Raw genomic sequence first — 27,953 nt, 5'->3', positions numbered from 1 at the left:
TTATTGTGTCTCCTGTGGCAGTATTCCTCCCTCTGGAACTAAGACATCTAGGCCAGCAGAACGTGATGTTGCAGGAACAGGAAATAAAAATTTTGCTAGTGGATCACTAGGGGTGATGGTGAGTGGTGCCACTTCCGCTTCCACCCCTTGATTCCCCGACCCATGAATCCTGGCTATGGGAGAAATAGTACCATATATTGGACACTGATTCAGAGCATACACAGCCTTCTGGAGAACTCTGCCCCAGCCCTGCAAAATATTGCCGTCTAGTTGGTTTTGTAATTGTGACTTCAAAAGGCCATTCCATCGTTCTATCAATCCAGCCACTTCAGGATGATGGGGAACATGGTAATATCAGTGGAATTCCATGAGCATGAGCCACTACTGCACTTCTTTAGCAATAAAGTGAGTGCTTTGGTCAGAGGCAATGCTGTGTGGAATACCATGATGGTGGATAAGGCATTCCGTGAGTCCACGGATGGTAGTCTCAGCAGAAGCATTGTGTGCAAGATGGGCAAACCCATATCTGAAGTAAGTGTCTATTCCAGTAAGGACAAACCTCTGCCCTTTCCATGATGGAAGAGGTCTAATATAATCAACCTGCCACCAGGTGGCTGGCTAATCACCCCGAGGAATGGTGTCATATCAAGGGCTCGATGTTGGTCTCTGCTGCTGGCCAATTAGGCACTCAGCAGTGGCTGTAGCCAGGTCACCCTTGGTGAGTGGAAGTCCATGTTGCTGAGCCCATGCATAACTTCCATCCCTGCCACCATGGCCACTTTGTTCATGGGCCCATTGGGCGACGACCGGGGTGGCTGGGGAAAGAGGCTGAGTGGTGTCCACATAACGGGCCATTCTATCCACTTGGTTGTTAAAATCCTCCTCTGCTGAAGTTACCCATTGGTGAGAACTCACCTGGGATGCAAATATCTTCACAGTTTTTGACCACTCAGAAAAATCCATCCACATACCTCTCTCCAGATTTCTTTGTCACCAATTTTCCAATCATGCTTCTTCCAAGTACCTGACCGTCCAGCCAAACCATTGGCTACAGCCCATGAATCATATATAATTGTACATGTGGCCATTTCTCCTTCCATGCAAAGTGCACACCCAGGTGCACTGCTCAAAGTTCTGCCCACTGGAAAGATTTCCCTTCACTGCTGTCCTTCAGGGATGTCCTAGAAAGGGGCTGTAGTGCAACAGCTGTCCACTTTCAGGTGGTGCCTGCATATCATGCAGAACCATCTGTAAACCAGGCCCTTGTTTTCTCTTCCCCTGTCAACTGATCATAGGGAACTCCCCATGAGGCCATTGGCACAAGCTGGGGAAGAGAAGGCAGGGTGGCAAGAGAGTCTCCTGCTTCATCAGGGTGGCAGGAGTGTCCCCAGCTTCTTTAGGATCCTCCCACACATCCCCATTCCAAGTTTCAGGGTCCCATTCCTTTCCAATCAATGCCCTCACTTTAACAGTAGACACCTGGTGAGGCTGTGCATGCATGTTTAGTTGCAGGTCAGCCACTCACATGAGAAGAGCTCGTGTCTGTTTTTCCACAATTTCAGCTCTTTCTCTACAAGACATAAGACTCTCACTCAAGGCAGTCTTAGCAGATTTGAAGCTCAGTATCTACTTCTGAAGCTGGGAGACAGAATCCCTGAGTTCATCATTTTCTTTCATCACTTTGTCCACTGAACTTAGGAGCAACCAACCCGCTTCATTATGCCCCTTGGTTTGCCACATACAGTCAAAGGTCTTATGTATAGAGTCACTAAACTCCTTGCCGCTCACAAGCGGTGAATCAGGAGTATCCAATGTGTTTATTTTGCATAACGCTCTAAACAGTTCACGCCAAAGACTATCAGTGTTCTCCGTACTATTAGAAGTAGAGTACTTAGCACTTTGGGGTCTAATCATATTAAGCAGCCAACTCCAAAAACCCCAAAACTAATTAAAGAACTTCATCCTTAATATTCTGTTCCTCTAGAAACACTCCTGGTACCAAAATCTGTATTAGTCAGGGTTCTCTAGAGGGATAGAACTGATAGGAGATACATATATATATACACACACACACACACATATATATGTATATATATAAAGGGGAGTTTATTAAGTATTAACTTACATGATCACAGGGTCCCACAATAGGTTGTCTGAAAGCTGAGGAGCAAGGAGAGCCAGTCCGAGTCCCAGAACTGAAGAACCTGGAGTCCAATGTTCAAGGGCAGGAAGCATCCAGCGTGGGAGAAAGATGCTGGATCTCTGGGAGGCTAGGCCTGTCTCTCCTTTTCTCATTTTTCTGCCTGCTTTATATCGCTGGCAGCTGTTTAGATGGTGCCCACCAGGTTAAGGGTGGATCTACCTTCCCCAGCCCACTGACTCAAATGTTAATCTCTTTTGGCAACACCTTCACAGACACACCCAGGATCAATAGTTTGTATCCTTCAATCTAATCAAGTTGACACTCAGTATTAACTATCATACCTATTTAAAAATCATCATACCTATTTAAAAATCACAACTCCACCCCCTACACTGCCTTTCCTTCTTCTCTGCTTTATTTTCTCCCTACAACTCACTATCATCTGACAAACATTATATTTTATTTATGTAGTTATTGTCCATCTCCCTCAACCCCAATCAGAATGTAAATTCAGTGATGGCAGAAAACAAGTAGGTTTTGTTCTCTTCTATATTCCTAGTGATATGCCTGGCACGTAACACATGCTCACTAATTATCTGTGGGATAAATGTAGTACTTGGATTCAGCCCTCAAGTTGGAATGTCATCAATGTGATAGGGAAACTCTATCAAAACTCTGCTTTATCTTCAAAGCCCAGCTCAAATGTCTCCACCTCCATGAAGCCTTCCCTACTCTGCTCAGTCAGACTCAATTTCAACTTTCTCTCTGTTCTTATATATAGCTTTAAAAGAAAAATACCTATTATATGTATTATTTTTGCTGGGCTATAATTAGTTTTTATACCTGTGTTTTCCTTCTACATTATATGTGGGGACAATTTTTTGGTCATTTTGGGGTCTACCCATAGTGTCTAGCATGTGGTAGGTGCCAGTTATATGTGGGATTTGTGTGTGTGTTGAATATTATATGCCCCAATGTAAAAGAAAGGCATCAGAAGCAGTCTCTACCTTCAAGAAGGTTGTGGTTTCTTGAAGGAATAACATTCACATAGACAGCAGTCTCAGACAGTATCTCATGGGGAATGAGAGAAGAAGGAAAAGGAACCAAACATCCATTGAGCATCTGTTATACGGCAGTGACTTTACATGAATTACCACTTTTAATCTTCTTATTAACCCCTTGAAAAAAGTAATATTAGCCCCATCTTATAAATGAGATTATTGAAGCAGAAAGACGCAAAGTAAGAAAGCAAATTTTGGAGACAAAAAGAAATAGCATATACCAAGAAATTCTGAGAGCTTTCCCATCAGAGCTTCCCTTCTCTGTTACCATGAGTTGGGTGTGTAGTATCCCCAGAAACCAAGGCACAGGGAGTTTAATTTAACTTAGCCAGAGTCACACAGCAGTAAATTGAAGAACTGGGATTCAGACACACGTCTGACCAACTCCAAGTCCCTTTCTTTCCAGTGTTTCTCGTCATACTTTAAACCAATGCTTCTTAATCCTTCATGTGCATTTAACTTACTTGAGGATTTTGTGGAAGTACAGATTTTGATTCAGTAGGTCTGGGATGGGACCTGAAGATCTGCATTTTTCACAAGTCCCTGGGTGATGCCAGTGATGCTGATACAGGAACCACACCTTGAGTAGCAAGGTTTTAAACCATACGTAAGCTGGGCATGGTGGCCTGTAATCCCAACACTTTGAGAGGCCGAGGCAGGAGGAATGCTTGAGCCCAAAAGTTGGAGACCAAGCTGGGCAACAAAACAAGACGTGATTTCTTAATAAATAAATACATTTAGCCAGGTGTGGTGGCATGCGCCTGTAATCTCAGCTACCCTGGATGCTGAGGTGGGAGGATGGCTTGAGCCCAGGAGTTTGAGGCTGCAGCAAGCTATGATCATGCCACCGTACTCCAGCTTGGGCGAAAGAATGAGACAAAACAAACAAGCAAACAAAAAAACTCACATACTTCGTTTGAGGAAATTGTGTGAATGACCAAAAGAAAATAAATCCTCTGACTAGTTGGCTCTAGTAACACTGGGCTTGCAGGAAATAAGCCAAGACTCATTGTAAGCCTCTCAGAGGTGGGATGGGAGGGAACAGTCATAGGTACTCCAGAACCCCAACGGACCCCCAGTCAGTGTGTTAAAAAGGAGAAGAGACCCCCAGTGCAGGTGAATGCATCCCCTTGAGTAACTGCCTGATGCCAGACACTCTGCTGGACACTTACACTCGGGCCAGCCCCTGTGGAGAGAAAGCATGAACTGAGATATCCAACAGACTGGAGTTCATTCAAATCCTAGCCTTGGAGCTACTTGCTGGTTGACTTTGGACAGATTATTTAACATTTCTCATACCTCACTTTCCTTATCTGCACAGTGGGCCTGATGATACCCATTTCACACAGAATTAAATGAGGTAACATTAATAAGCCAGTTAGTACAGTGCCTGGCACATAGTAAGCACTGAATAAATTGTAGCTGCTATTAGTCCCCATGTTAATATAATCTTCACAGTGATCCTTTGATTGTGAGAATTAAGGGATTATCTCTATTTTTCCAGATAAGAGAGCATGCTGATAAAGCTTAAATGACTTAACCAAGGTTATACAGCAAGTAGTTTTGAACCACACACACATTGATACATGCAGTAACAGCCATTCATCTGACCCTTTCTTGGGTGTGTTTGGGTAGATTTAAGGCTTCTGAAAGCAGGAAAGACCTCTCAGAATGGGCAGTGAATGGGAGTCCCAGGATATGGAGTTGGCTGCAATTAACCTAGTACGTGGATTATCACCATGCAGGTGATCTTGAGGTGACTGGGGATTTTATCATGTGCTTTGAGAACAGGATTTCAGCCTGAGCTAGGGGTTCTAACTTCCATAAAAATTCCTTACTCAACTCAGAAGTTTTCAACAGCAGCTACCCATCTGGCTGCCTCCTCAGGGGCTTTGCAGATGAGGGGAGTAACTGTTCAGTTTCTGGAGAATGATGGTTTTTAAAGAGCAAAAGAGCAAGGTGTGCAGATTGGCAGTGCAGAAATGCTGAGGTTCTTTCTGGCCAGCTTCTCTACTGCAGTCATCAACCATGAGGACGTCAGGATCAGAATAATCCCCAGGACCCTAAAGGCAAGGAAAAAGTATGTCTATCCAGAATGGCTGGGAAAATAAGGGGTTATAACCAGCTATGCTCTCAACACTTTCTAGAGATTAAATATAACAAAAATGCTTAACACAAACTACTGGAGATAATTTACTTTTTCATGGCAGATTCAAAAAGACTCTGATACATTTCAGGTCTCAGAATCATTGTTATAATAACATTTTAGTTCAAATGGAGTAACTAGCTGTGGCAGAGAGTACAGGATTTGAAGTCAAATGATCTAGACCAGAAGATCAGCAAAGTACAGCTCATGGGCCACATTGGGCCTACTGTCTGTTTTTCTAGATAAAGTTTTATTGGAACACAGCCACACTCATTTGTTTACATACTGTCTATGGCTGCTACACAATGGCAGAGTTGTCAGGGACCATAAGACCTACCAAGCCTAAACTATTTACTGTCTTGCCCTACACATAAACATGTTTTCTGACCCCGATCCAGACTATGATCTAGCTCTGTAATCTTAGGCAAATCACCATTTTCTCTGAGCTTCAATATCCGCATCTGTAAAATGATGATTATCTCTCACACAGGGTTGTTGGGAGAATCAAACGCATAGAAGGATGGGAAAGCATTTTGTAAACTCAGAATCTCTGTGGAAAGGTGGATAAGGGTGATTTTTGTTGTTCATCTGATCTGTACCGGAGGAGAACCTACCCAGGATATTCCTTGTTTGTGTTTTGTTTTCCAATCCCCAGAGTCAGTTTGTTGTTGTGTTCTCTCTTTCTCACAAATGCAAAATTAATTCCCTGGGTACCCACTCTTTTCCCCTTCTTCCCCCAAACTTACCAAACATTCTGGTCATATGCTTTCAGTAGTAGAGGGCTAGTACAAATGCATACATCCCTTCTTTCATTTATCAAGCATTTGTTGATTACTTACTATGTGCAAGGATACAAACTTTTATGAGCTAGTTATTTTGGGAAGATGTGTTTGGTTTCTAAGGGGAAAAGTTAGATATACAAATTATTATAACAGAATAAAGACGTTGCCATGTCATAGTAAGAGGAGACATTGTGTATTTGTGTGTGTGCCTATGTGCCTATGCTTTATAAAAACAGAAATATTGAAGTTCAGATTTAAGAACAGCTTGTTAAAAACAAAAACCTGTTTAATTCAAAATACTCTGAAGTGCTTTAAAGTGTAGCCATTATGTGTAGCAGTTTTCTCTTGGAAAGTACATTCTGAATTGTAAGTTACCATCTCAAACTGCCAATAATGCATTTCCTGCCCATGCACGATAACTGGGGACCATTCACCCATGCCTGCTGGACAAGATTATTAGGGACTGGTCACAGTAAGGATTGTAGGTCACCTGGGCACCAAGGGGCCAAATGCTCACTATAGTTTCTAAATTTTGGAGACAGTCTTAATTTCATAATATCTTATTTTTTAATAAAGAGGATTCAATAAACATAACTTTAATGATTTCCTTTTTATTTGTTCACCTTCCATCAAAATAAACTCACAAATTGGGAACAAAAATACAGTTTGTTTTAATTTTCTGTTCTGAAAATACTGTTGCCGTCCCTATGTTCTCAAATCTTGCTGCTGCCGATAAAAGGAGAAGATGTAGCCATTTGAAAAAAAAAAAACAGAATAATAAAAAGATATGATTTCTGGAAAGCAGATACATACTAGCTCTAGGTTCCAGACTGGATCCCTCAGGCCCTCCCAACATAGCATTTCTCTTGGTCCCCATAGAAAAAGTGTTGCTATTTTTTGTGAATGTGTTTCATCTATTTTTTTGTAGGTACACTTACATACAGAACTGCAAATCTAAAACCCATCACCAATATACGGCCACCAAAATTAAAATTTTTCATCATTTTACTCTCCTTTACTACTGAAATAGTTTCTAAAAGAAGTAAATCTTGGGTTTTTATGTTTTCTACTTAGAGACTGAGTCCTCTATAGGGCATGTTAAAAGAGAATGCTTAGATCCATAGAGTATTTTTTATTAGACTTAGTTGGACTCCTATGATGGTGAGAAGCATGTTAAGAAAACCTGTTCGTGAACTAGGCTAACCACAGGTAGTTTCTTTGTGATGCCAGACTATGTCATATCTTTCAATTCATAGGCAAGTTTTTCTGCCTCTGTCCTCCTCTTGTTCAATGCAATGTTCTGTGTTAGAGCTTGCAGTTCATTATTTTATATCAAGGAGAATCATCATCTTTTTTTCCTCTTCCTTTCTGAAATGATGTTCATCTGTGTTTTATTTTTATTTTTTCATTTTCCCAAAAGCACCCTCATTCTTGATGTTAAATGCAGTCTCTCTCTAAAGCTAGAGCAGGTGATAACACAGTTGTGCTAATTGCAGTCAGGAACTAAGGTGATGGTGGATTTGGGACTGATACAAGCAAGTGGCTTGACATGATATGTCTTGCTGGGCAAGAGGGCTCCTTTCCCTCATTTGACCTTCAGAGTCTTCCTGGGACTTGAATGTGTTTTCCTTCCTCCAGAAGCAAAGGTCTAAAACAAAATAAAATATAGAATGTAAAAATTATGCTCATTATATTTATTTTAGATTTTCATCAATATATGAGTAATTTTAGAAAGATGGGCAGTGTGTCAGGAGCATGTACCACTAGTAAGCATGATTCCTCCACATATATTCCATGAGTATAATAAATCAAGTACTACTCCAATGTGAGTTAGGTCTAATGTTTCCTGTTAAGTGGCGAGTGTTTTGTTTATATTTTTCGTAGTTTATTTCAATTTTACACAAATTAAATTGGGCTGGATAGTTAGACCATCTGACCAGTTTCCTAGAACTTATACATAAGGTTTATATTGACATAATTGTTTTAAAAATACCCTTTAAAAGCAGCTCAACTTGGTGAATGACTGTTTTTAAAAAGTGATTATAAGAATACTTTAGTACAGCAATTTTTAAAGCTTCTCATATATGCAAGGTAAATATGACTGAGAAATTTGCATGATGAAAATATATTTAATTAGGTGAATTATTTAGCTGGGTTTAATGAGATGGAGACAAATTTCGGATAAATGATATTTTTAAACCAATGAAATTGGTCTCTGTATTTTTGTATTTGCAAGATGAAATTTCTTGGAACATATGGCAGGATCTTGTAATTCACCTCACCCTGCCCCCTCCACACACACATATACACACACACACACATACACACCACTCACACACCATACTTACACAGTGAGATGGAAAGAGAAGGGTCCCAGCAGCTGGAGTGCACCCAGCATTCTCTCCTTCCTCTTCAGTTACTAATCTTGGCTGGTGAAGGGCATGTCTGGTAAAGTTTGCCCCTGCCTGTCTTCTTCTCACCCTGTTCTTCCAAAACAAAGGAATATCCTAATGGAAGGTGTTGTCATTTTGGGTTTTCCATTTGGGGTCAAATGCCATTGAGCTTTCTTGTGATTCTCTTTGCACCATCCTATAATAAGTCGCCCATTTTCTCATCCAGAACCCAACTTGTTTTCCCAGGTTTCCTCCTACAACCAACACAAACACAGACATTTACCAGCAAAACAGAAGCTGTTGGAAAGATTTTTTGGCCGCTGAAATGGGCTCCTGTCACCAGGACATGGCAGGCTTTTGCTGTATTATCTCCCAGCCCTGGCCCCAGTACTCCAAAGAGAGCTTTATGTAATCAGTCTTTGCTGACATGTGATGTCCTGTCATTTTCCTCCCCTTCGGCTCTGCTGCCGCCCACAAATCAATAACATTGCCTGGGAAGTTCAAGCTGGTTTTGCAGCCACCCCAAGCTCTGTGTTTCTTAAAGGGTATGTCAGAAAATGTAAAGTTTCCTAATGATATTTCTGGCTGATGACACATGGCAGAGCTGATGGACTATTTATAATCAGTGGCACGATTGCAAGCACATTATTTTTATTTCACTTGGGGGGAGCCCTATCACTTGCTACCTCTCTTTGCAGACAAGTTGATGCCATCTCCACCTAAAGTAGCTAAATCCTCTTTTCAGAGTGTATTTGCACTCTTAGCTTTGTGTTAGGAGCTCCTCAGCTGTTTTCAGTAGAAACCCCCTCTCCTTTTTCTTTATTGTTCTTTGACTCAGGGGATGATGAGGGTAAAGAACGATTTGTAGCAACTGCTGTAATTCCAGCCATGCCTGCGTCCTTCACTATACACGTCTCCAGTCTTTGCTACTCAAATCTTGCTACATCCCTCTGAGTGTGGGTGTGGCTGGCATGACCGAGGCAATAGACACAGCTACTGTGTCCAGCACTTGCCTCAATTTTACGGGCCTGAGCAGAGCATAGCTGTCTTTTGTTGAGCACCTACTCCAATATAGGTAATGTACTTGGTAGGCATTTTGTACACAATCTCTCACTCTCTCAAACCTACCTGAGGTAAGTGCTGTTATCTCCAGAACAGAGATTGGAGGTGGGAGGGGGAGAGAGATTAAATGACTTCCTTACAAAGTCGCACAGCTGACAGGGAAAGCTCTAAGGCTCCAGTTTCTCTTCTGACAAACCACACCTGTTCTCTTTCCTCTACCATGTCCTGCCTCTCCCTGATTATGTGGATACTTGTGTATCTCTTGTGTGGCTGTGCAGGGGCACTTACCCAGTTTTAGCTTGCACAGCTCCTAAAGTTTAATAGCCAACAAGAGTAAGAGTTGGAGGAATTAGACACCTCTCAATCTGGGGGTAAACCCTGGTGTAAGAGGAACTGTGTATCAAAGGAGAGTTTTGACTCACTGCAGTGGGAAGTGTTGCCTCTATAAAGATACTGAGCATGCTCTCTCTCTCTCTTTCTCTCTGTCTCTCTCTCCCTTTCTCTCTCTCTTTTTAATATTTCCACAGGACAGAGTTTAGGGTATGGATTTGTTAACTATATTGATCCAAAGGATGCAGAGAAAGCCATCAACACTTTAAATGGACTCAGACTCCAGACCAAAACCATAAAGGTAAGAGGTGATGTGCCGGTTCCTGATTCAGGAGGCACTGGTTAAATTTCATTCTGTTGATCTGATAAATCCAGGCTATGTGGGGGCTGGAAGCAGTGTTCTTGATTTATTCAAAGAACATTTACCATCCACTATACTAAATGGGAGACACAGGGTGTTACAGAAGAGTGAGGTGAGGGTTGAGTAGAGGGAAGGGATCACAAGCTGTGAGACCTCCAATTAAGAGAGCAGATGGGATATTTGGGATTCAAGACCCCACAAAGAGGGCCTGTGAACCTGAGTCTGCAAAGATGGCCAGAGCCGAGCCAAGGGAAAAGGCTGAGGCAAGGAACCTGTTCCAGGCAGAGGAAACAGTGCATGCAAAGCTGTGAAAATGTAAGACGTTGTGAGCAGGGACAGCATATAAATAGTGTGGCCTAAGTTTGGATGGGAAGGTGAAAAGATGAGGATGGGAGGTGGCAGGGCCAAGTCAGGAAGCTTTGTGTGCCAGGATGCAGCTTGGCTTTACCAAAGGGTGGCTAGGACCCTCCTAATCGAGACTCGAAAAGGGAGTATCAGTTATAAATAAACATACCAGTGTAATAGGGAGGGATGGGTACTATAATAAAATCGATGAGAGCATAGTATGGGAATGACAGAAAAAGTAACATTTCAGCAATCCGAAAATAATTAGATGGGTAGATAATATCTCAGGAAGGGTTGTTTTAAGTCAAAAAAGAAAAACGATAACCCAGAACCTGCTCCTCCAGAAGGAGGTTTAAGTTTCTGTCACTGGATAGTCATACTCTCAGTTCAGACTTCACTTGTGGGATCCTTCAGGAGGTAGTGCTGTTTGCCTTGGAGATTCCCTTGGGCAGCCAGTGGTGGTCTAGTGGATGGAGCCTGCCTCCTCTTCGGCCTTCCTTCCCTTTCTTCCCCCACCTCCAGGCAGCGTCCTGCTTAGGGGCAGCTGCCAGCCAATTAATGAGTCCCCATCTTTCATAGCCTATTAAACTGCAGGGAAGTGTCTCCTGGGCGCTCTTATCCTCACGACAGCAGGTCTGACGCAAAGTAGGACAAAAGAGAAACCTCTCCCAGAATGGAAATCTATAGATGGCACCAGCTCTCAGCATCTGAAAACACAAAACCAGAACTTTTTAGTCCAACAAAGCTACTTTTCCAACATCGAGCCTGATAGAGGAGACTACTGGTATAAGATAATCTTAGCTGGAAGGTAATCAAAACAAAAACAAAGCAAAACCTTTCTCTTTTTAGAATATGTGATTATCTTTCTTTCTTTTTTAAGCAGCTTTACTTTTGCAATTGAGTTTAGCTTATTTCTAAAGACGATTGCTTTCCCTGATCTCATACAGCCTGGTACACAAAGATCCCAAAATGGACCTGATTCAGGCTGCCTCAGTCTAGGCTTAGAATCATTTCCTATGAGTTCTCTAATGAGGAAATAACAAAGAGTTGTTTAATTGTGGGGTAGTCCTCTGAGAGGCAGGAGGATTAATTTCTTTCAAAGTAAAAACATACCTATTTTCATGCTTTAAGACAAGACCGGATGCTCATGTCACCTGACTCTTTGATGAGGCCACACTAGACTGAGAGCTATATTTGTAGTTTTGATTGATTTTCTGTGCTATCCAGTTCAGCATTAGAATGTCAGACATTTACTCTTCCCTTGACAGACACACTAACCTTGAACTGAAAAAGGTACATTTCTTTACAGTTTTCTTGAAACCCCAACTCTTCTCCAGGAGCTTAGGATCAAATAATCAACCTTCCATTTTGCTTTTTTTTTTTTTTTTTAAGTATTCCACAAGGCCATTGTGGTTTCCCCAAAGACTGAGTAGACCTGGCTTTTCTGGTCTCAGATATACCCCCTAGCCCATCATGCCATCAGAGGCTTCATCTAAGTGGATCTTAGAGACAAGGAACATTGATTATTTTCTTTCTGTAAAGAGTGAGTCTGCCTCCTTCCATTATCTATATTCCTTTCCCCACCCCCTCACCCACCCTGTGCTCAACCTGCATCAAAACGCTGCCAACACATTTGCACCCAGCGGTAATGTGGGCTTCTGAGGCACTGTAGGATTCAAAATGCACGATGCCACGGCTGAATCAATAATTTCCATTCTCCACTACGAATGAAAATTTAATGTGCAAACCTGGGGATTTCAGCCCTTTCATTAAAGCAGTTTATTTGCTGTACTAAAAATTAAGTTTGAGTGATAGGTTCCTTTATTAACTTTTCTTCCATTTTCTAAAGGGACACAATGTTTTAGGTAAAAATCATATTACAGGGAAGAAAAAGCAAACCCCTTTTGTGTGCTGTTTAATAGTCTCATCATTTATTAATTTTTTTAAATTGCTCTTTTGTCTTTCAGGCCACTGTTTACCTCTGCTTCTGTTTGCTTTGATAAGTGACATGAGATTTATCTCTTTGCTCTGACTCCCATGAAGGATTAGTTAACTTGCCTGTCTGCAAAAAAAATCAAGTATCTTGTTTGGAAGTGTACATTACAGAGATCTCAGGACCATCTAGTACATGTTTGTGAACTTTGGTCGAATTTCTCCCTCCTTTTCAAATTTCTGGAGTGCAAAACACTCTACTTTAAATGTAATGCACAAAATAGGTTCAGGCAAATCAATAGTTAATTCCAAAGCCGTGAAGGTTAATGATTAACAGGTGGATTCAGGGAAGGTTCTGGAAAGCGCTAAGGGAGTGGTGGAGACTGTAGTGAGCAGTAAAGAGGACAGCTATTCTGCTGCTGCTGCTAACTGTTTAAACCCAGATTGTTGCCAGATCTACCGGTTGTTCAATACACATGAAAATCTAGATTTTTTTCATGTCAATCTCCCAATTTTTAAAAGCTAGAAAATAACTCAAAGAATGTTAAGTGTTATATAGGTGGGCCAAACAGAAATTAATAGTTGACCTTCTGACAGGCAGTTTGCAAACCACCCCCCAACCCACCCCCACTAAAAAAAAAAAAAAAAAAATGAACTCACATTTAAATATGAAAACATTGTTTTGCCAATTGGTAGTGAATGGCTCATTACAAGTCCACTACAGGCTGAGCATCCCAAATCAGAAAATCTGAAACCCAAAATGCTCCAAAATTTGAAACTTTTTGAGCACCTACGTGACACTCAAAGGAAATGCTCATTGGTGCATTTCAAATTTTAAGTTTTTGGATCAAGGATGTTGAATCAGTATAATGCAAATATTCCAAAATCTAAAATCTGTGGTCCCATTTCTGATAAGGGATACTCAACCTGTACTAGGAGGTACCCAAAAATGATGGTTCCCAGTCAACAAATATCAATTTCCCTTTTATTAGGGGCAGTGTTACGTGACTGTGTGTGAATACTGACAGCATTTAGAGAGCAATCTAGACCTCTGTCCTCCAGGAGCATGCAGTCTAGGCATCAGCACAGCACGAAAGCAGAGAAAGAGCATGATGTGTAATTAAGCTCCCAATGCATAGTGTGGATGGTGACTCCAGGGGAATTGTTCTTTGGGTTATAACTTCTTTAGTGGGAGAAAGTTCCCACCACACATCTTGGAGATCAGGCTCAGGCTCAGAGACGTGAAGTGACTTGTCCAAAGCCATAAAACAGGCCAGCAGTGGAGTTCAAGTTAGCTTCAAAACGGCCTCTGAAGGATTCTGTCAGAAGAGGAGCTGCTTAATGTGTTAGCATGAGCTTGAAATAATAATAGTAAAGATTAATAGTAATGCTAACTTATAGTGAGTATTCACTCTGTATCCAATACTATTATAACCCTTTTACATGCTTGATATCATTTCATCTCTGAAATATCCCTGGAGCTAGGTGCTTTATACACATCAACTCTAATTCTTAAAATAGCCCTGTCAGGAGGTACTATTATTACCTCCTTTATACAGGTGAGGAAACTGAGGCCCAAGGAGATTTAGAGACATACCCCGGATCACACAATTGATAAGCGAGACTTGGAGTAAGAAAAAAATGTTTTAAAAATAACTCTCTGGCAGTAGGTCGTAAGTGTTGGAATGTCATACTGCCTGCTTGCTCAGCAACACGTGCATTCTGTGAGGATGTGTGGGTGTGTATTTGGCTCTGTGCACACATGGGTTATACTCTGTGGCATGGGAAGGAGAAAAAAGCAAACAAATGAATTGTTTGTCTCCTCCAGGTTCTTTAGTAAACAGACATGGCTCAGGGCTTCTGCCATCAACCTAGGGACAGACCTGACTTCATTTCTTCTTGAGTCCCTGCTTTCCAGGCTCTGTGCTAGGTCCTTGGATTTGGGTGAACCAGAAATGGCAGTGCCCTAGAGATTCTTCCATCCATGTATGTCAGAGAGCTATGGAGTATGGACCATGGGCTTACATTCACTAGCCTGCCAGAGCAGCCTGGAACCCCACTTGGGAAATTGGGTCATTGTTTAGTGTTTCAACCCTGAGCCCAGTAGAGATGACTTGCCTCATTTAGGGGTTTGGGATGCTATTTGTTTAGCTTTGTTTTTGGTGCGTGCATGCGTGCGTGCGTGCGTGTGTGTGTGTGTGTGTTTTAGACAGAGTTTCGCTCTTGTTGCCCAGGATGGAGTGCAATGGTGCAATCTCAGCTCACCGCAACCTCTGCTTCCCAGGTTCCAGCAATTCTCCTGCCTCAGCCTCCCGAGTAGCTGGGATTACAGGCAGGCAGTACCACGCCCGGCTAATTTTGTATTTTTAGTAGAGACAGGTTTTCTCCATGTTGGTCAGGCTGGTCGTGAACTCCCGACCTCAGGTGATCTGCCCGCCTTGGCCTCCCAAAGTGCTGGGATTACAGGCGTGAGCTACTGTGCCCGACTGGCTTTGTTTTTTAAAGTCATCTCCAATAGGGATCATTTTAGACTCTGGAAATGGCTGTAGATTCTGAAAAATTATTCCTGGTACTCCTTGACCCCACACCTGATGCCTGTCCCAGGCCTGACCTTCTCTTGGGCTCCAAAAGAACAGCTTCTGAATTTACATTGTAATTTTATACTTTTACTAAGAACCGCTTCCGTGAGGTTGCATTTGGTCCAGCTCTGTCACATTCATTAGGAACAAAGAAAATGAGTACCTTCAAAAGAGAAATATGTTTACTAAAGTTTTGAATTGATGTTCAAGTTACATTGAGAACTTTCAGTAAAAAGTGATCCAAAATGGAATGTGAGGGTTTGGTATCACATCCCCTAAACCGTTCAGAGTGTTGGGACACCTGTTTGGGTTTTGACCTAAATATGAGGAGTAGGATTAGACAAGTGTTTGCTGCTGGCTCTGCCTCCAGAAGCTCCTGCCTCATGGGGGACACAGACATGCAAATGACCAACTCTAAAGCAGTGGGACGAGGCAGTCATGGGGCTGCAGAGGTTTCTATTTGATATTGGAGTTGGGGAGATAGGGAGCTGTGCAAGGTTTGAGTGAGCGAAAGATCTGATCAAAGTAAAGTTCCAAGAAAGTTCATCTATCAACGATGCGCCACATAGAATGTTTGGCAGATGAAACCAGAGCTTACAGGCTGCTGTGGAAGGTTTTCGTCAACCTTAGACATTAGTTTCCACCAGCTCTATTAGGAGCCTTATCCACTAATTTTTAAAGCAAAACATGCTCCTTTGTAAATAATTTGGTATTTACAGAATAATATCATGAAGGCAATATCAGCCATTCCTAAGCCAACAGTGTTAACATTTTTATATATTTCCATCCTTTTTTTTTTTTTAATTGAGATAGGGTCTCGCTCAGGAGTGCAGTGGTGCAATTCCAGCTCACCATAACCTCCACCTCCTGGGTTCAAGCAATTCTCGTGCCTCAGCCTCCCAAGTAGCTGGGATTACAGGCACCTGCCACCAAGCCCTGCTAATTTTTGTGTTTTTAGTAGAGACAGGGTTTCACCTTGTTGGCCAGGCTGGTGTCAAACTCCTGACCTCAAGTGATCTGCCCACCTTGGCCTCCCAAAGTGCTGGGATTACAGGTGTGAGCCACTGCACCCGGCCAATTTCCATCTTTTTTTTTTATTGTATTATATGTGCACAAATGACTTAGGGACTTACCTTTTTCTAATAATTACATTAAGCTATTAGCCAAATGATTAAAATATGACTTTAAATAAAATATTTCCAGAGGACAGGTATTATGAATGATTGCAGGACTGGATCTGGGATGAAGGGGCAAAAGAGCTGCTCCTGCCACTCTGAGCAAATCTATGAGAGTTAGCACTTAGGCAGGCAGCGGGTGAGAGAATAAGAAAGATGCTTAGCCATGAGGCAGCGGCCCAGTTCTGGAGGCGGCAGGCATAGAGAAGGGGAAGGTGTGTGAGGGAAAGCTTTTCAGAAGGAAACACCTTCCTTCTCTGGGAAGGAGAGTGTGCTCCTTCATTTCCGCCTCTTCCTGTTGTGATGCTGCTTAACCACTTCTCCATTTTCACTTTATTCTTCTAATACCACTAATGGTGCCTCTGGGGGTCTTTCCACACTTGAGCTTTGCAGGTTCCAGTTTGCCCCTCCCACTTCTTTCTCTTGCCAGGGGTCGTGGGGGAGCTGCGCCTCCCCTCTCCTCCCTGCATCCACCTGCCTTGCTAAGGGCCTCCATTCCGCTGAGGCATCTTTTCTTTGCACTCAGCGTAAGCAATTATTTCTCCTATCACTGCTCTTAATGCTTTCCGGAGAGTTAGCAGATCATTTTTTGCTGATGGATATCACCCCACCCAGAAATGAGGACTGCCTCCCTCAGTCTTGTTAATAATAAAAAGGCATTTTCTCTCCTCCTCCATTATCGCTAGAGTCACAGCCTGGGCGAGAATGCTTCTCTGCCAAGGTCAGCAGGGGCGGCTGGATCACTGAATCCCCAGGGAGCCAAGAGAGAGCATGTGGCAATGCCAGCGGAAACCAGAGACACGTTTACCCCAGTTGTACTAGCAACCCTCTCTTTCTTGTGGGAGATTTTATTTGGCTGCTCAGCTTCCCAATGCCCTGTTCACTTCCTTTGAGTGAATAATTTCAAATACAAGGATAGGAGTTGGAGAGATGGAAATACAGTTCCCCTCTTCTCTCTGCTCAGTGAAGGTGATATGATCCCAGTATCTTGAAGGTCATTCATAGTGTCCTGTGTCCACATCTAAAAAGGAAATTAGACCAGTATGGGTTGAGAAGACACAGGTTTTCAGAAGTACATGGAATGGGATCTGGGGGCTTTAGCTGTCTACAAGTGTAAAAGAAGCCAACAGTGTGATGCGAGCTGCTTAAAAAAAAACAAACAAAAAAACAAACAAAAAAAAACTCAGCACAACTTTGGCTGTGTTGGGAGAGTTATGGACTCCATATCACAGAAAATAGTGGTCCTTTCCTGTCCACTCTGGTCAGCCCATCCTAGTGTCTTATGTCCCATTCTCAGCTTCACATTTTAGAAGATTGTCTAAAGGTGAATGACAAAGATGGGAAAGAAGTCTCTGCACCCACAAATTCACCTCACAATAGTTGGCTTTCTATTCTCTAGGAAAGAAAATTCTACAGTCATCCTGAGGCATTAGTTTGATCCTATATTTCAAGAATCTGGGAAGAGAACCTGTATAGATATCAGAGTAGAATGTTTGCCTTGGGTGGTGGTGAGGCTCCGATCATCAGAAGCATTCCAATGAACTCATAAGGGATGATGCAGAAGGGACTTCAGCCCCACAATGGAGCCTGACTAAATGATCCTAAAGGTCCCTTCTAACTCTGAGATGCTATAATTTTGTGTTATTTCTGGTCATAGAACTGCTCTGTCCAGCATAGTAGCCACTAGCAATATATGGCTATTTATATTTGAATTTAAATTAATTAAAATTTAATAAAATTCAAAGTTCAGTTTCTTCGTCATACTAGGCATGTTTGAAGTGCTCAGTAGCCACTTGTAGCTAATGGCTACCTATATTAGACGGCACAGATAAAGAACATTTTCCTGATCCCAGAAAATTCTGTGGGACAGTGCGAGCCTAAAACATCAGTGGCCCTGAGGATTAAAGACTCACTTCTTCATGGTGCTCATGCAGCCTCTGGTCAGGATGGCTGATCTGTCAGTGATCAGAGAGCACCACACTCCTCTTCCTTCTCCCCTTTTGTCCATTCAAAAGAGCTCTGAGTTCAGATGGCAAGTCAAGTTCCAGCTCTGTCAAAAACTGGTAAGGATGACCTTGGGCAACTTACTTTACTCTCTGGACTGGTTTTCTCATCCGCAAAATGATTTCTTCCAGTTCCAACAGTATAACTATAGTGTGATCTTTCTGGCTTGGTAACCTTTCAGGGAAAGTAAGAGTTTGTGCCAAGCACACGGCTTTTATTTCACTGTCTGGGTTAGTGTGGCATAGTGGAAACATCCCAGAACATGGAATTGTATCCCAGTTTGTCTCTTAGTTCAGCTGTGTGACCTTGAATAAGTACTTATCTCACTGAGCTGGAGTTTGTCATCTGGAAAATGGAACTAATGATATCTTGTAGGGAATTGTAGCTTACAGTGGATGCTCAAGAAATGCTCCCCAGAATGAAGATGATGGTGAATGGTGCTATCCCTAAGGTGAACATTACATGAGGAGAGGGAAGGACTTTTTTCCATCTACATGTTTCAGAGATGAGTAAGGCAGTAAAGAATGAGTCTGAATTTTACTAAGACTCGGGCAACATATGTAAAAAGCTTTGTATAGGGAAAGTATTATGAAAGTTCCAGGTGGCCACAGTAATCATATCAGTCTTTTATAAAGCAGGAGCCAGGAGTTGCAGTCTAGTGAAGAGACTGAATCTGGGGTCCTGAGCCCAAAACCAGATATTCCACTAACCAGGCCATGAGACCTTTAGCACAGCTCTCCCTTCTGGAGACCACTAGATAGACAGAGAGAACTTAGTACGTACTAAGTATGCCTCTTTGATAATTTGATAGATATTTTCAAAGAAGTTGCAAGACACATGAATCTATCGTCATAGCTTTTCTGTTCTTTAAAAGAAATACTTACCTGGCCTACTGGGTGCCAGACACCCTTATGATATCCGTAGATACTCTTTAACTGCATGATTCTTTCTGGCTTCTTCATCACATCAGAGTCAGCTCTTAAAAAATAAGCTAAAATCCACAGCATAAAGTATATGATACATTTCATTTCGCTTGAGAGAGCATTTTTTTGAGCTCTTGCCCTGATAAAGCTTTGAGACTAGATGCCGCAGGGGTCTATGGAGATCACCAGAATGCTCAGACTCATAGGGCAGGTAAGGTGTTATCACAGATGCCTGCAGTGGGAGGTAGGGTAAGTGTAACTATTGCCATTGAAATATACTGCCTTGTATCTTCTGTGGAGTCAAAGGAGAGGAGAGTCATTTGTGCCTGGGCCTCATGGAGGAGGTGGCATTCAGTATGGGCCTAGAAAGATGGGCAGGAGTTTATTTTGACATGATGATGAACAAACAGCAAAACAAAGACATGGGAGTAGAAATTTTCTGGACATATTCAGAAAACTGTGACCATGTTTTTGTTTGAACTGGAGCATAGGGTGCATGAAGGGGTTGGCAGGAGATGAGAGGTTAGGCCAGATTCCAGAGGGCTTTGAATGCCCAGGTAAGGGGTTTAGACTCCCATCACAAAATGGCACAATTGGAACTCATTAGAACCATTACCATCAAGTTTTACCTCTGATAAAAGAATAGCACATATTAGGTGGCAGGTAGGGGAAGTGTAAAGAGTGGTGCTACATAAGCGGATGCCTGTCCTGCCTGTGGACAGGCCCATAGCCACAGGCACAGAGGTAAACTGATTCTCACAATCAAAGCTGCTGTTTCCAGGAACCAGTTGGCTTCTTTCTTCTGTCCCTGCTCCTAGAAGTGGGATTGTAGGTCCTTGAGAGGGTTTGTTCCTAGAAGGCCCTGGCAGCATCAGAATCTGTTCTCTGATTCCATTCTCCTCATCTCCGCAGGGACTTGTCTGCTCTGCAGAGTTTGTATGCGCTCAGAGAAAAGGGTGTTACAACAGATTGGGGAAAATCTGCAGCCTGATCTTCTGAAACGATTGGTTTGTGCGTGTGTGTGTGTGTGTCTCCTCTGCTAGACTAATAGTCCTACATGTCAGGGACTGTTGTATTCATCTCTGCACCCTTGGTGTCTAGCATAAGGCCTGATTACATAGCAAGTGTATCAAAGCCATTGTTTGTTGAGCATTTACTGTGTGCCAGGCATTGTGCCTAGGAGTCTTAAATGCATTTTCTTGTTTAACCCTCAAACAGCTCTATTACAGAGCTTCTAAACTATGTATTCAAGTGATGCAGCTCAGAAAGGTTAAGTAACTCACCCCATAGTCACACAGCTAGCTAATAAGGGTCAGGTTTCAAGTCCACATCTCTCCAACCCCAAAGCACTTGCTTTTAATTGCTGTCTTTTCATTCTAGAGCAGGTGCTCACTTTCAGTTAAACATAAACAAGAACTTCTTTGGAGTGATTTGTCTCAAAATATAGTTACCCAGTACTCTAACTAGCACCTATCAATGAGACCCATAGGATAAGGGGTGGTAAGGCAGAAAAGATGGCCCTGGGGTGTGAAGCTAGAATAATAATAGGAGAAGAATGGAAGCTAGAGGGGAGACACATGTGAACTCAGTAGAAGGAAAAACTTTTCAACAGTTAATGAGGCTGGGCCTAGTGGCTCACACCTATAATCCCAGCACTTTGGGAGGCTGAGGCAAGCAGATCATCTAAGGTCAGGAGTTCAAGACCAGCCTGGCCAACATGGTGAAATTCCTCTTTTACTAAAAATACAAAATTAGCCGGGCATGGTGGCGCCTGCCTGTGATCCCAGCTACTTGGGAGGCTGAGGCACGAGAATTGCTTGAACTCAGGAGGCAGAGGTTGCAGTGAGCCAAGATGGTGCCACTGCAGTCCAGCCTGGGTGACAGAGTAAGACTCAGTCTCAAAAAAAAAAAAAAAAAATTAACAATGGCCAGCAATAGTGTAGGATGCCGCATGAGGTGGTGAGCTTCCTGTCCTTGGAAATGTATAAATTGAGTGGTCGGCTGTCTTGGATCCTGCCCTAAACTTTTGGGGCCACTTCCAGCACCAAATTTCTGTGAAGCAGATTTCAGGAATATAACTTTCTGCTGAGTTCACCATTGCCACTGTATGTCACCTTTATGTGACACTATGTCTCCACTTACTATGAACCACAGTTATAGAAATTTGCAGTTTTGTGAACAGAATGCCTAGCTCATGAAAAAAATCCAGTCAGTGATAGAGGCCACGTCATTACTGTAATCCAGAGGGGCCCAACAAATGGCATTGCTGTTTTCCACATCCAAGTTCTTTTTTTTTTTTTTTCTGAGACGGAGTCTCGCTCTGTTTGCCCAGGCTGGAGTGCAGTGTCTGAATCTCAGCTAACTGCAAGCTCCGCCTCCCAGGTTTACGCCATTCTCCTGCCTCAGCCTCCCAAGTAGCTGGGACTACAGGCGCCCGCCACCTCGCCAGGCCAGTTTTGGTGTTTTTTTTTTTTTGTATTTTTTAGTAGAGACGGGGTTTCACCGTGTTAGCCAGAATGGTCTCGATCTCCTGACCTCATGATCCGCCCGTCTCAGCCTCCCAAAGTGCTGGGATTACAGGCTTGAGCCACCGCGCCTGGCCCCACATCCAAGTTTTAAACCAATTGAGAAGTAAGACAAAAGAGAAAAGTGTATGGAATCCTAAGGTCATCTTTATTGCCAATTAAGGCCTGGATGGGTTGCATGGACACAGTGGGCTCCATAACACTGAACTTTACACTTTTACAGACTGACACACCCTGTCACAAGTGCTCTAGATCCCACAGGCAGAGAGCGGGTTCTGCCCTCATAAGACAGAGCCTGGAACAGAATGTCTGCTTCCAGCTGGCGTCTGGCTCCCAGAAGGAAAGAAGCAGGCAGCATCTGAACCTCACATGCCTATTTCTTTTCTTGAAGCCTCCATTCAGCGGAGTCACTCCTTTCCCGTGGAGAAGAGTGGGTGAAGGGATAGCAATAGGCCTGGTCTGTTACTGCAGAGGGTTCTCTCCGCATGGAAGGAAACACTGGGAGTAGGAAATGAGTATCTCCCTGTTGGAAGCAGCCCTCTGTATTGAGTGCTTCATTTCTTTCCTTTCCTTTCCAGACTGGGATTCTTGAAGCAGAGACACTCCCAACACCCGTCCCAGGGCCTGGCACACAGTAGATGTTTAGGAAGAGGAGGAATGAATGAACTCCCATCTTCAAATGCCAGTGTTTTTCTAAAGGAGCAATTTTCTGGGGCTGAAAAGGATACCTTTTCCCTCTCATTTTATCCCCTTCATTGCACCCAACGTGCCTTTATTGTGTTTTCCATGTCCTCACCCTTTTCTGTATTATGGAGGACAGAGAAGGAGTGAGGTGTTGCTGGATGATTCAGGGAACATTTTTCCTCAGGTCATGCGGTTCTTCCCACCCTTCCCAGGCCAAGCCCTGTGTATGAACAGGTAAAAGGAGTTGTGGGTGCTGCATGGGAAGAGGCAGCCCCAAGCCCTGGTCCTGATACCCCATCTGTGATGCATGACAATGCCTGCCTTACCCACCTTGGTGAGATTTGCTGACAGCAGAATTGGGAAGTCACTTTGGAAAGTGGAAAGTACTTTGTCGGCATAAAGCAGTGGGATCTGTGGAAATGTGTTAGAGGACATTCATGTCAGTTAAGTGGTAAAAGATGGTCCAGACCCCACCAGGGTGGCAGAGGAGGGCAGTGCCTGTACAGGCATTCCCTGGTAGTGTTCCACATGTTTTGTTTTTGTTTTTGGTGAAATTGGAGGTTATGTCCCAATGGGAGCTAGATTCCCAGGCTGGCCCACAAAAGCCTGTATGACTCATCACATAATAATATGTGTAAGTATCTACTAAGTTCTAGGTATGTGCTAGACATATTAAATACATTATCTCAGTTCTTACAATAACCCATCAAAGGATGATTGACCCCCTTTTTACCAGCAAAGATGTTGAGACTTACCAAGATCAAATTACTTGCCCAAAGTCCTGCAGCTAGTGAGTACTGGAGCTGACCCACAGTCAGGGATCATAAGCATGATGCTATAGCATCCTTCTGGTGGAGGATGGGAACACTGCGAGCACCAGGGATGAGGAGAGCTGAGGAGCTTGGAGGGACTGCAGATCTTCCATGGAGATCATCTGTAAAGTCAGCTGCTCACAGTCACCTGGCCATGAGCCACCCCTACCCAGAGAGAGGAGTGGCTTCTTCACTCCCAGCTCTTTCTGAGTTCCAGAGGGAGGTCAGTGCTGGCCTAGAGATGCCAGTCTTGTCTTCAGAGATTCTGGAGGAATGAAGCAAACAGGATCCTGACTGAGGCAAGGGGGGTTCTCCAGGGTGCTGGCTCCAGTGTCGGAAGCCCTGTGACTCCAGGCCACTGGCCCAGAAGGATTAATATGCCATCAAATCTGACCCTCTACAGGGGCCAAAAATTGGCAATTTTTTGGAAATCTTTCAGCCTAACCAAGGACCTGACAACTGTAGTCATTCAGTTAGAATTTAATACTTCTATATGGAAAGTTGAAACTTTTAGATACTAGGATGAACATTTGGATATTCAATGTGGGAATATCTCTTTTCTGTCATTTTTATCTATCCTAACCCCACAGGTTTCATGGACAGGGGACTAAGAGAACAATAGACTTAAGGTTCCATATAGGTGAGAAATACTAAACAGGAATTAGACTTGGTATAGAATGACTGATGTGCTGTTCACCTTTGGGATTTGTTGCTGCCTTTGGGGATTTAGGGTCTGTCTCTGGAGATGTGTTGCAGTAATTCTCCCTGGCTGAGATTCTCCCTGTGTTGGAATCAACTTAGGGGAAATGGTTTTTGTTGTGTCACCAACTTTCAAGTGCCAGCTCCTCTTCCCTGGCAGGGTTCACCCAGTTCCCTCTGTACCCTAGCTCTGACTGTGCAGAACTAATGGGAGTTAAGGTCATGACTATCCATTATGCATTTATTGGGTGCCAGGTACTGTGCTAAGCCCTCGATCTTCATCACCTCATTTGTCCTAACGACAGAGGAAGGCTATTATCAGGCCACCATTCCCTGACTCCACCACCACCTTTCTCACCACCAGTCTCAGCTCAGCTCTGTCTCCTTCCTGGCCCTTTTAACCTTTGATTAATCTCTCCTTCCTCTGTGTTTCAGTCACACTCATACGTATCCCTGGCATAACACACACATCTTGTGGCACTGTGATAATTAGTCTGTGTGTTTACTCATCCATTCTTCTGTTCAACACATTTTATTGAGTGCCTCCTGTGTATTGTCTGTTGCCCTTTTTGGACTTGGAGTTCCTTTACAGCAAGAGACCATGCCTTGTTCTTGCTGTGTTCCCAGCACATACCACTGTACCTGGCTCACAGTAGATCCTGAGGAAATATTTGCTAAGAGAAGGCCTCTATGTGATGTCTAGTCCTAAAACAATCTTCTTTCAGTCCTTCCAACCCCAGGCACTAGAAAATGGGAAATTTGTCCCTTAGCTCTTAGCTTGGTGGAGAAACACAGCTGGGATTCTGGGTGCCTGACTCTTCAGCGGTCCACCTTACTAGAGCTACAGTTAACTCCAAAGAGCCAGTAATGCCAGCATCATTTCCCATGAGCTGTGGGTGTTTATTCTTTTTTTTTTTTTCAGTTGGTGTTGAACACTCGATAGGTATCAGGCTATGTGCTGGGAGCTAGAGCCACAGAGTTGAATAAGACACACACACACACAAGACCTACAACCTAAAGAGATCATCAGCCTCAATGGAGAGGTGATGAGTTAAGGTTGAAACAGGTTAAGTACCATGGTTCATTGAGAGCACTGCTGGGGAGATTATTTAGGAGAAGGTGAGATTAGAGAAAGCTGCCTAGAGAAGATGTCATTTGAGCTGAGCCCTGAAGAGGAGTAGGATTTGGACTTGGGGAAGTAGGTAGAAAAAAAAATGTCTGTATGAGCAATGGCATAAAAGTGGTAGGTTGTGTTTTGAGGGAGCACAAATGTCATTCAGATAATTAATTTGTCAGTAATTGGCAGGGTGAAACAAGGGTGACCCTCATTGCCATGGGCATATCACTATGATGTTTTTATTTCCTTCTCCTACCACTTCTTCCTCCTACTCAAAAAATGGTTCTGCTATTGACAGACTTGGTCCCTTAAAAAACAGGGGTGGGAGAACCTTCCGTGGAGTGAAACCCCGTCCAGACAGTCACATGGGGTTCTTAGTCCTTCAGCCCACACCCAAATGCACACACTGGGACCCTGTGTATAAAGGCCCCTCTACCTCTCAGCCATGTGCTGGGAAGGAGCCTCCAGAGGCCTCCCAGCCCACCTATGAGTTTCTAGAAGATGGAGATACTGAAGGCAGCTGCCTCACTCCATCAGCAGGAGGAGGCCAGCGAGGCAGATTAGTCACTCACATCATTTTATCTGTTGAGTCAACATCTATTTTTAGGTGTGGAACTCATAAAGGGACCTGGCATGTCTGTCATGGAAAGGGGGAGAGTGCCATGGATGAGGGTTCTGCTCATCCTTCATCTTCTTTGCTAGACCCATTCTCTTCCCTGAAGGTCACAGAAGCAAGGCCCACTTTACTGCTGGAGGTTTAGGTCTTAATGTCAAAGGTCTGGTTTAACGTGTTCAATTCCTTTTGCACACATGCTTTTGTGTGTATGTGCACACACACACACACTCTCACCCCTACAGTCTTAATAGGTCTTATGAATCAGTTATATGGATTAAATAAAACTTCCAACTGAAAAATGCTAAGGCATATAGGTCTCTTCCTGTCCAACGTTGTCAGATGTGCTCTGAAATGACTGTTTTCATCATCTATTCTGAGCCATAACCACCCCAGAAATAGCTTTAGCAGGAAAGTGCTTTTGTTAGACTAGCTGTAAATTATATTTCAAATGTCTGATGTTGTTTTCTTAAAAAATAAATAAATAAGTAAATGAAAGTCTAAAATTAATGACTGCTGGGGTTTGCTTTGCTTATGTGTACTGCTACAGATTTGGCTTCTTGCAGATGGAATTTCAGATCTGTTTACACTTCTGTGTTAGCTTTTTGGGGGAAAAAAAGCAGTTGAGAGATCTGGGAGGACAAATTTACAAAGTCGAACTTATTATAACCATTGGTGAGGCTCTCTTCTCTCTCTCTACTGCCCTTTCCCTCCCTCCTTTCCATCGTGCCCCCATTTTGTTTGTTGTGGTTTTTATCTGCCCTGCTTCAAAGTTAGAGGCAACTGGTCCTTGCAGATGTGACGACAAGGTCACATATCCAGTTTCGCAAGCAGATGTTCATTCAGCCCTATTTCACCAGCACTTTGTCATTCGTTGAAGAGCAGACCTCATGGGAGCAGACTGGAGCAACACAAAGGATGGAACATAAAAAAATCTTGCAGAAAACCTGATTGCTTTTATGTATTCAGGAAGAAGGGGATGGGGGTAGGGAGGGTGGCAAGGAGAGAAATGTGCAGAGCAGAATTTCATGAGTTTTTTTTTTTTTTTTTGGTTTATTCAAAGATTATTATGTGTTGGATACAGTAAATCATCTATACACCCACATCCAGGAGGTAAATCTTCAGAACTCCATGCGTGGGTAGCTCTGCATTTAACAGCTGCCATACAGTAGCTATTTTGTTCTGCACTTAGAGACCCTTATCTGTGCATTTGTTTTAAGTTATCATCAACTCTCCTCTTGTTCCTCTATTGTTGTTCTCCTGGTTCTCATTACTATTAGAAGAGTAGCTAAAAATCTGAACTACTGAGTGATTTAAACTGACACCATTAGTTGTAACGGTAGATGAGGGACTGTCATCTTGTTTGTGGACTCGGCGTCTACTCTGAGGGTGATTGCCTATAATGGAATTAGCTCCTCTTGCCTTTTCCTAGGTCTCATATGCCCGTCCGAGCTCTGCCTCAATCAGGGATGCTAACCTCTATGTTAGCGGCCTTCCCAAAACCATGACCCAGAAGGAACTGGAGCAGCTTTTCTCGCAATACGGCCGTATCATCACCTCACGAATCCTGGTTGATCAAGTCACAGGTTAAGTGTTTCTTTGTAATTTCTTTCTGTGTATATCAATGTCATCAGCCCTGTTACTCATAAGAGCAGAAGGCTGATGGCTGCTTAAGGCAGATGATAGGGATCATGAATAGACAGATTTTTGACTTGGAAGAAAGACTTCTTATCGGTCAACTGCCCAAATTTAAAATGGGCCATCTTGGGAGGTAGTTCTCCATCATGGGACTTGTTTTAGCAGCAGCTAAACTACTTGGCAGGGTTGTAAAAAGGATTCAGGCATCAGGTTGAGAGTCGAACTGTATGACCTTCAAAGTCTTTTTGAGCCCTCAACCAAATAACATTACTTTTGTATGTGAAAATAACCTGTATGCGTAGCTATAACTCCAACTCATGGCATTATAGAGTTAGGAATTGTCCCATTTCACACATGAGAAAACAGATTGAAAGTGGGGGATCTAACTCCCCAAAGCTAGTGAGTAGCAGTACAGGGATCTGAACTGAGGATCTGGTACTGGGGTTCTTTGTCTACAATAAAGAAAGGCAGCCACCACCTCTCAGTAAGAAATGTCAGGTACTCTAGGTTGCATTTTTAATGACAAGGTGTTTTCGCCTACCTCCAATTTGATTCCAATTTAGAACTCACCCCCTGAGAATAGTTTAGCACATTTATCATATGATTCATGAGACAAACCTTCACAGAAG

General features: G+C 43.1%; 1 protein-coding gene and 1 long non-coding RNA gene across 25 annotated transcripts in view; one reads left to right on the top strand and one right to left on the bottom strand.

Moving 5' to 3' along the window:
• Window positions 1–27,953, top strand: part of ELAVL4 (ELAV like RNA binding protein 4) — a 152,798-nt gene that overhangs the window by 117,609 nt on the left and 7,236 nt on the right. For 18 of the 24 annotated variants that reach the window (NM_001258180.1, XM_015139169.3, XM_015139130.3 and 15 more), the window contains 2 exons: window positions 10,115–10,218; window positions 27,119–27,272. In NM_001258180.1, the coding sequence (NP_001245109.1) occupies window positions 10,115–10,218; window positions 27,119–27,272 (258 nt within the window). Of the gene's footprint in view, window positions 1–10,114; window positions 10,219–12,590; window positions 13,095–27,118; window positions 27,273–27,953 lie in introns of those variants that run through there. The other 6 variants (XM_077991740.1, XM_077991751.1, XM_077991719.1 and 3 more) reach the window with 1 other exon arrangement.
• LOC114672391 (uncharacterized) overlaps window positions 7,498–27,953 on the bottom strand; it is a 161,406-nt gene continuing 140,950 nt past the window's right edge. The window contains exons 7-9 of the long non-coding RNA XR_013402215.1: window positions 10,956–11,330; window positions 8,481–8,779; window positions 7,498–7,780 (exon numbers count right to left, since the gene is read on the bottom strand). This is a non-coding gene — a long non-coding RNA (uncharacterized LOC114672391). The remainder of the gene's footprint in view (window positions 7,781–8,480; window positions 8,780–10,955; window positions 11,331–27,953) is intronic.

The sequence above is a fragment of the Macaca mulatta genome, chromosome 1 (genome assembly GCF_049350105.2).
Source record: "Macaca mulatta isolate MMU2019108-1 chromosome 1, T2T-MMU8v2.0, whole genome shotgun sequence".
In the NCBI taxonomy this organism is placed as follows: Eukaryota; Metazoa; Chordata; class Mammalia; order Primates; family Cercopithecidae; genus Macaca; species Macaca mulatta.
This window is presented reverse-complemented; position numbering and strand designations above follow the sequence as displayed.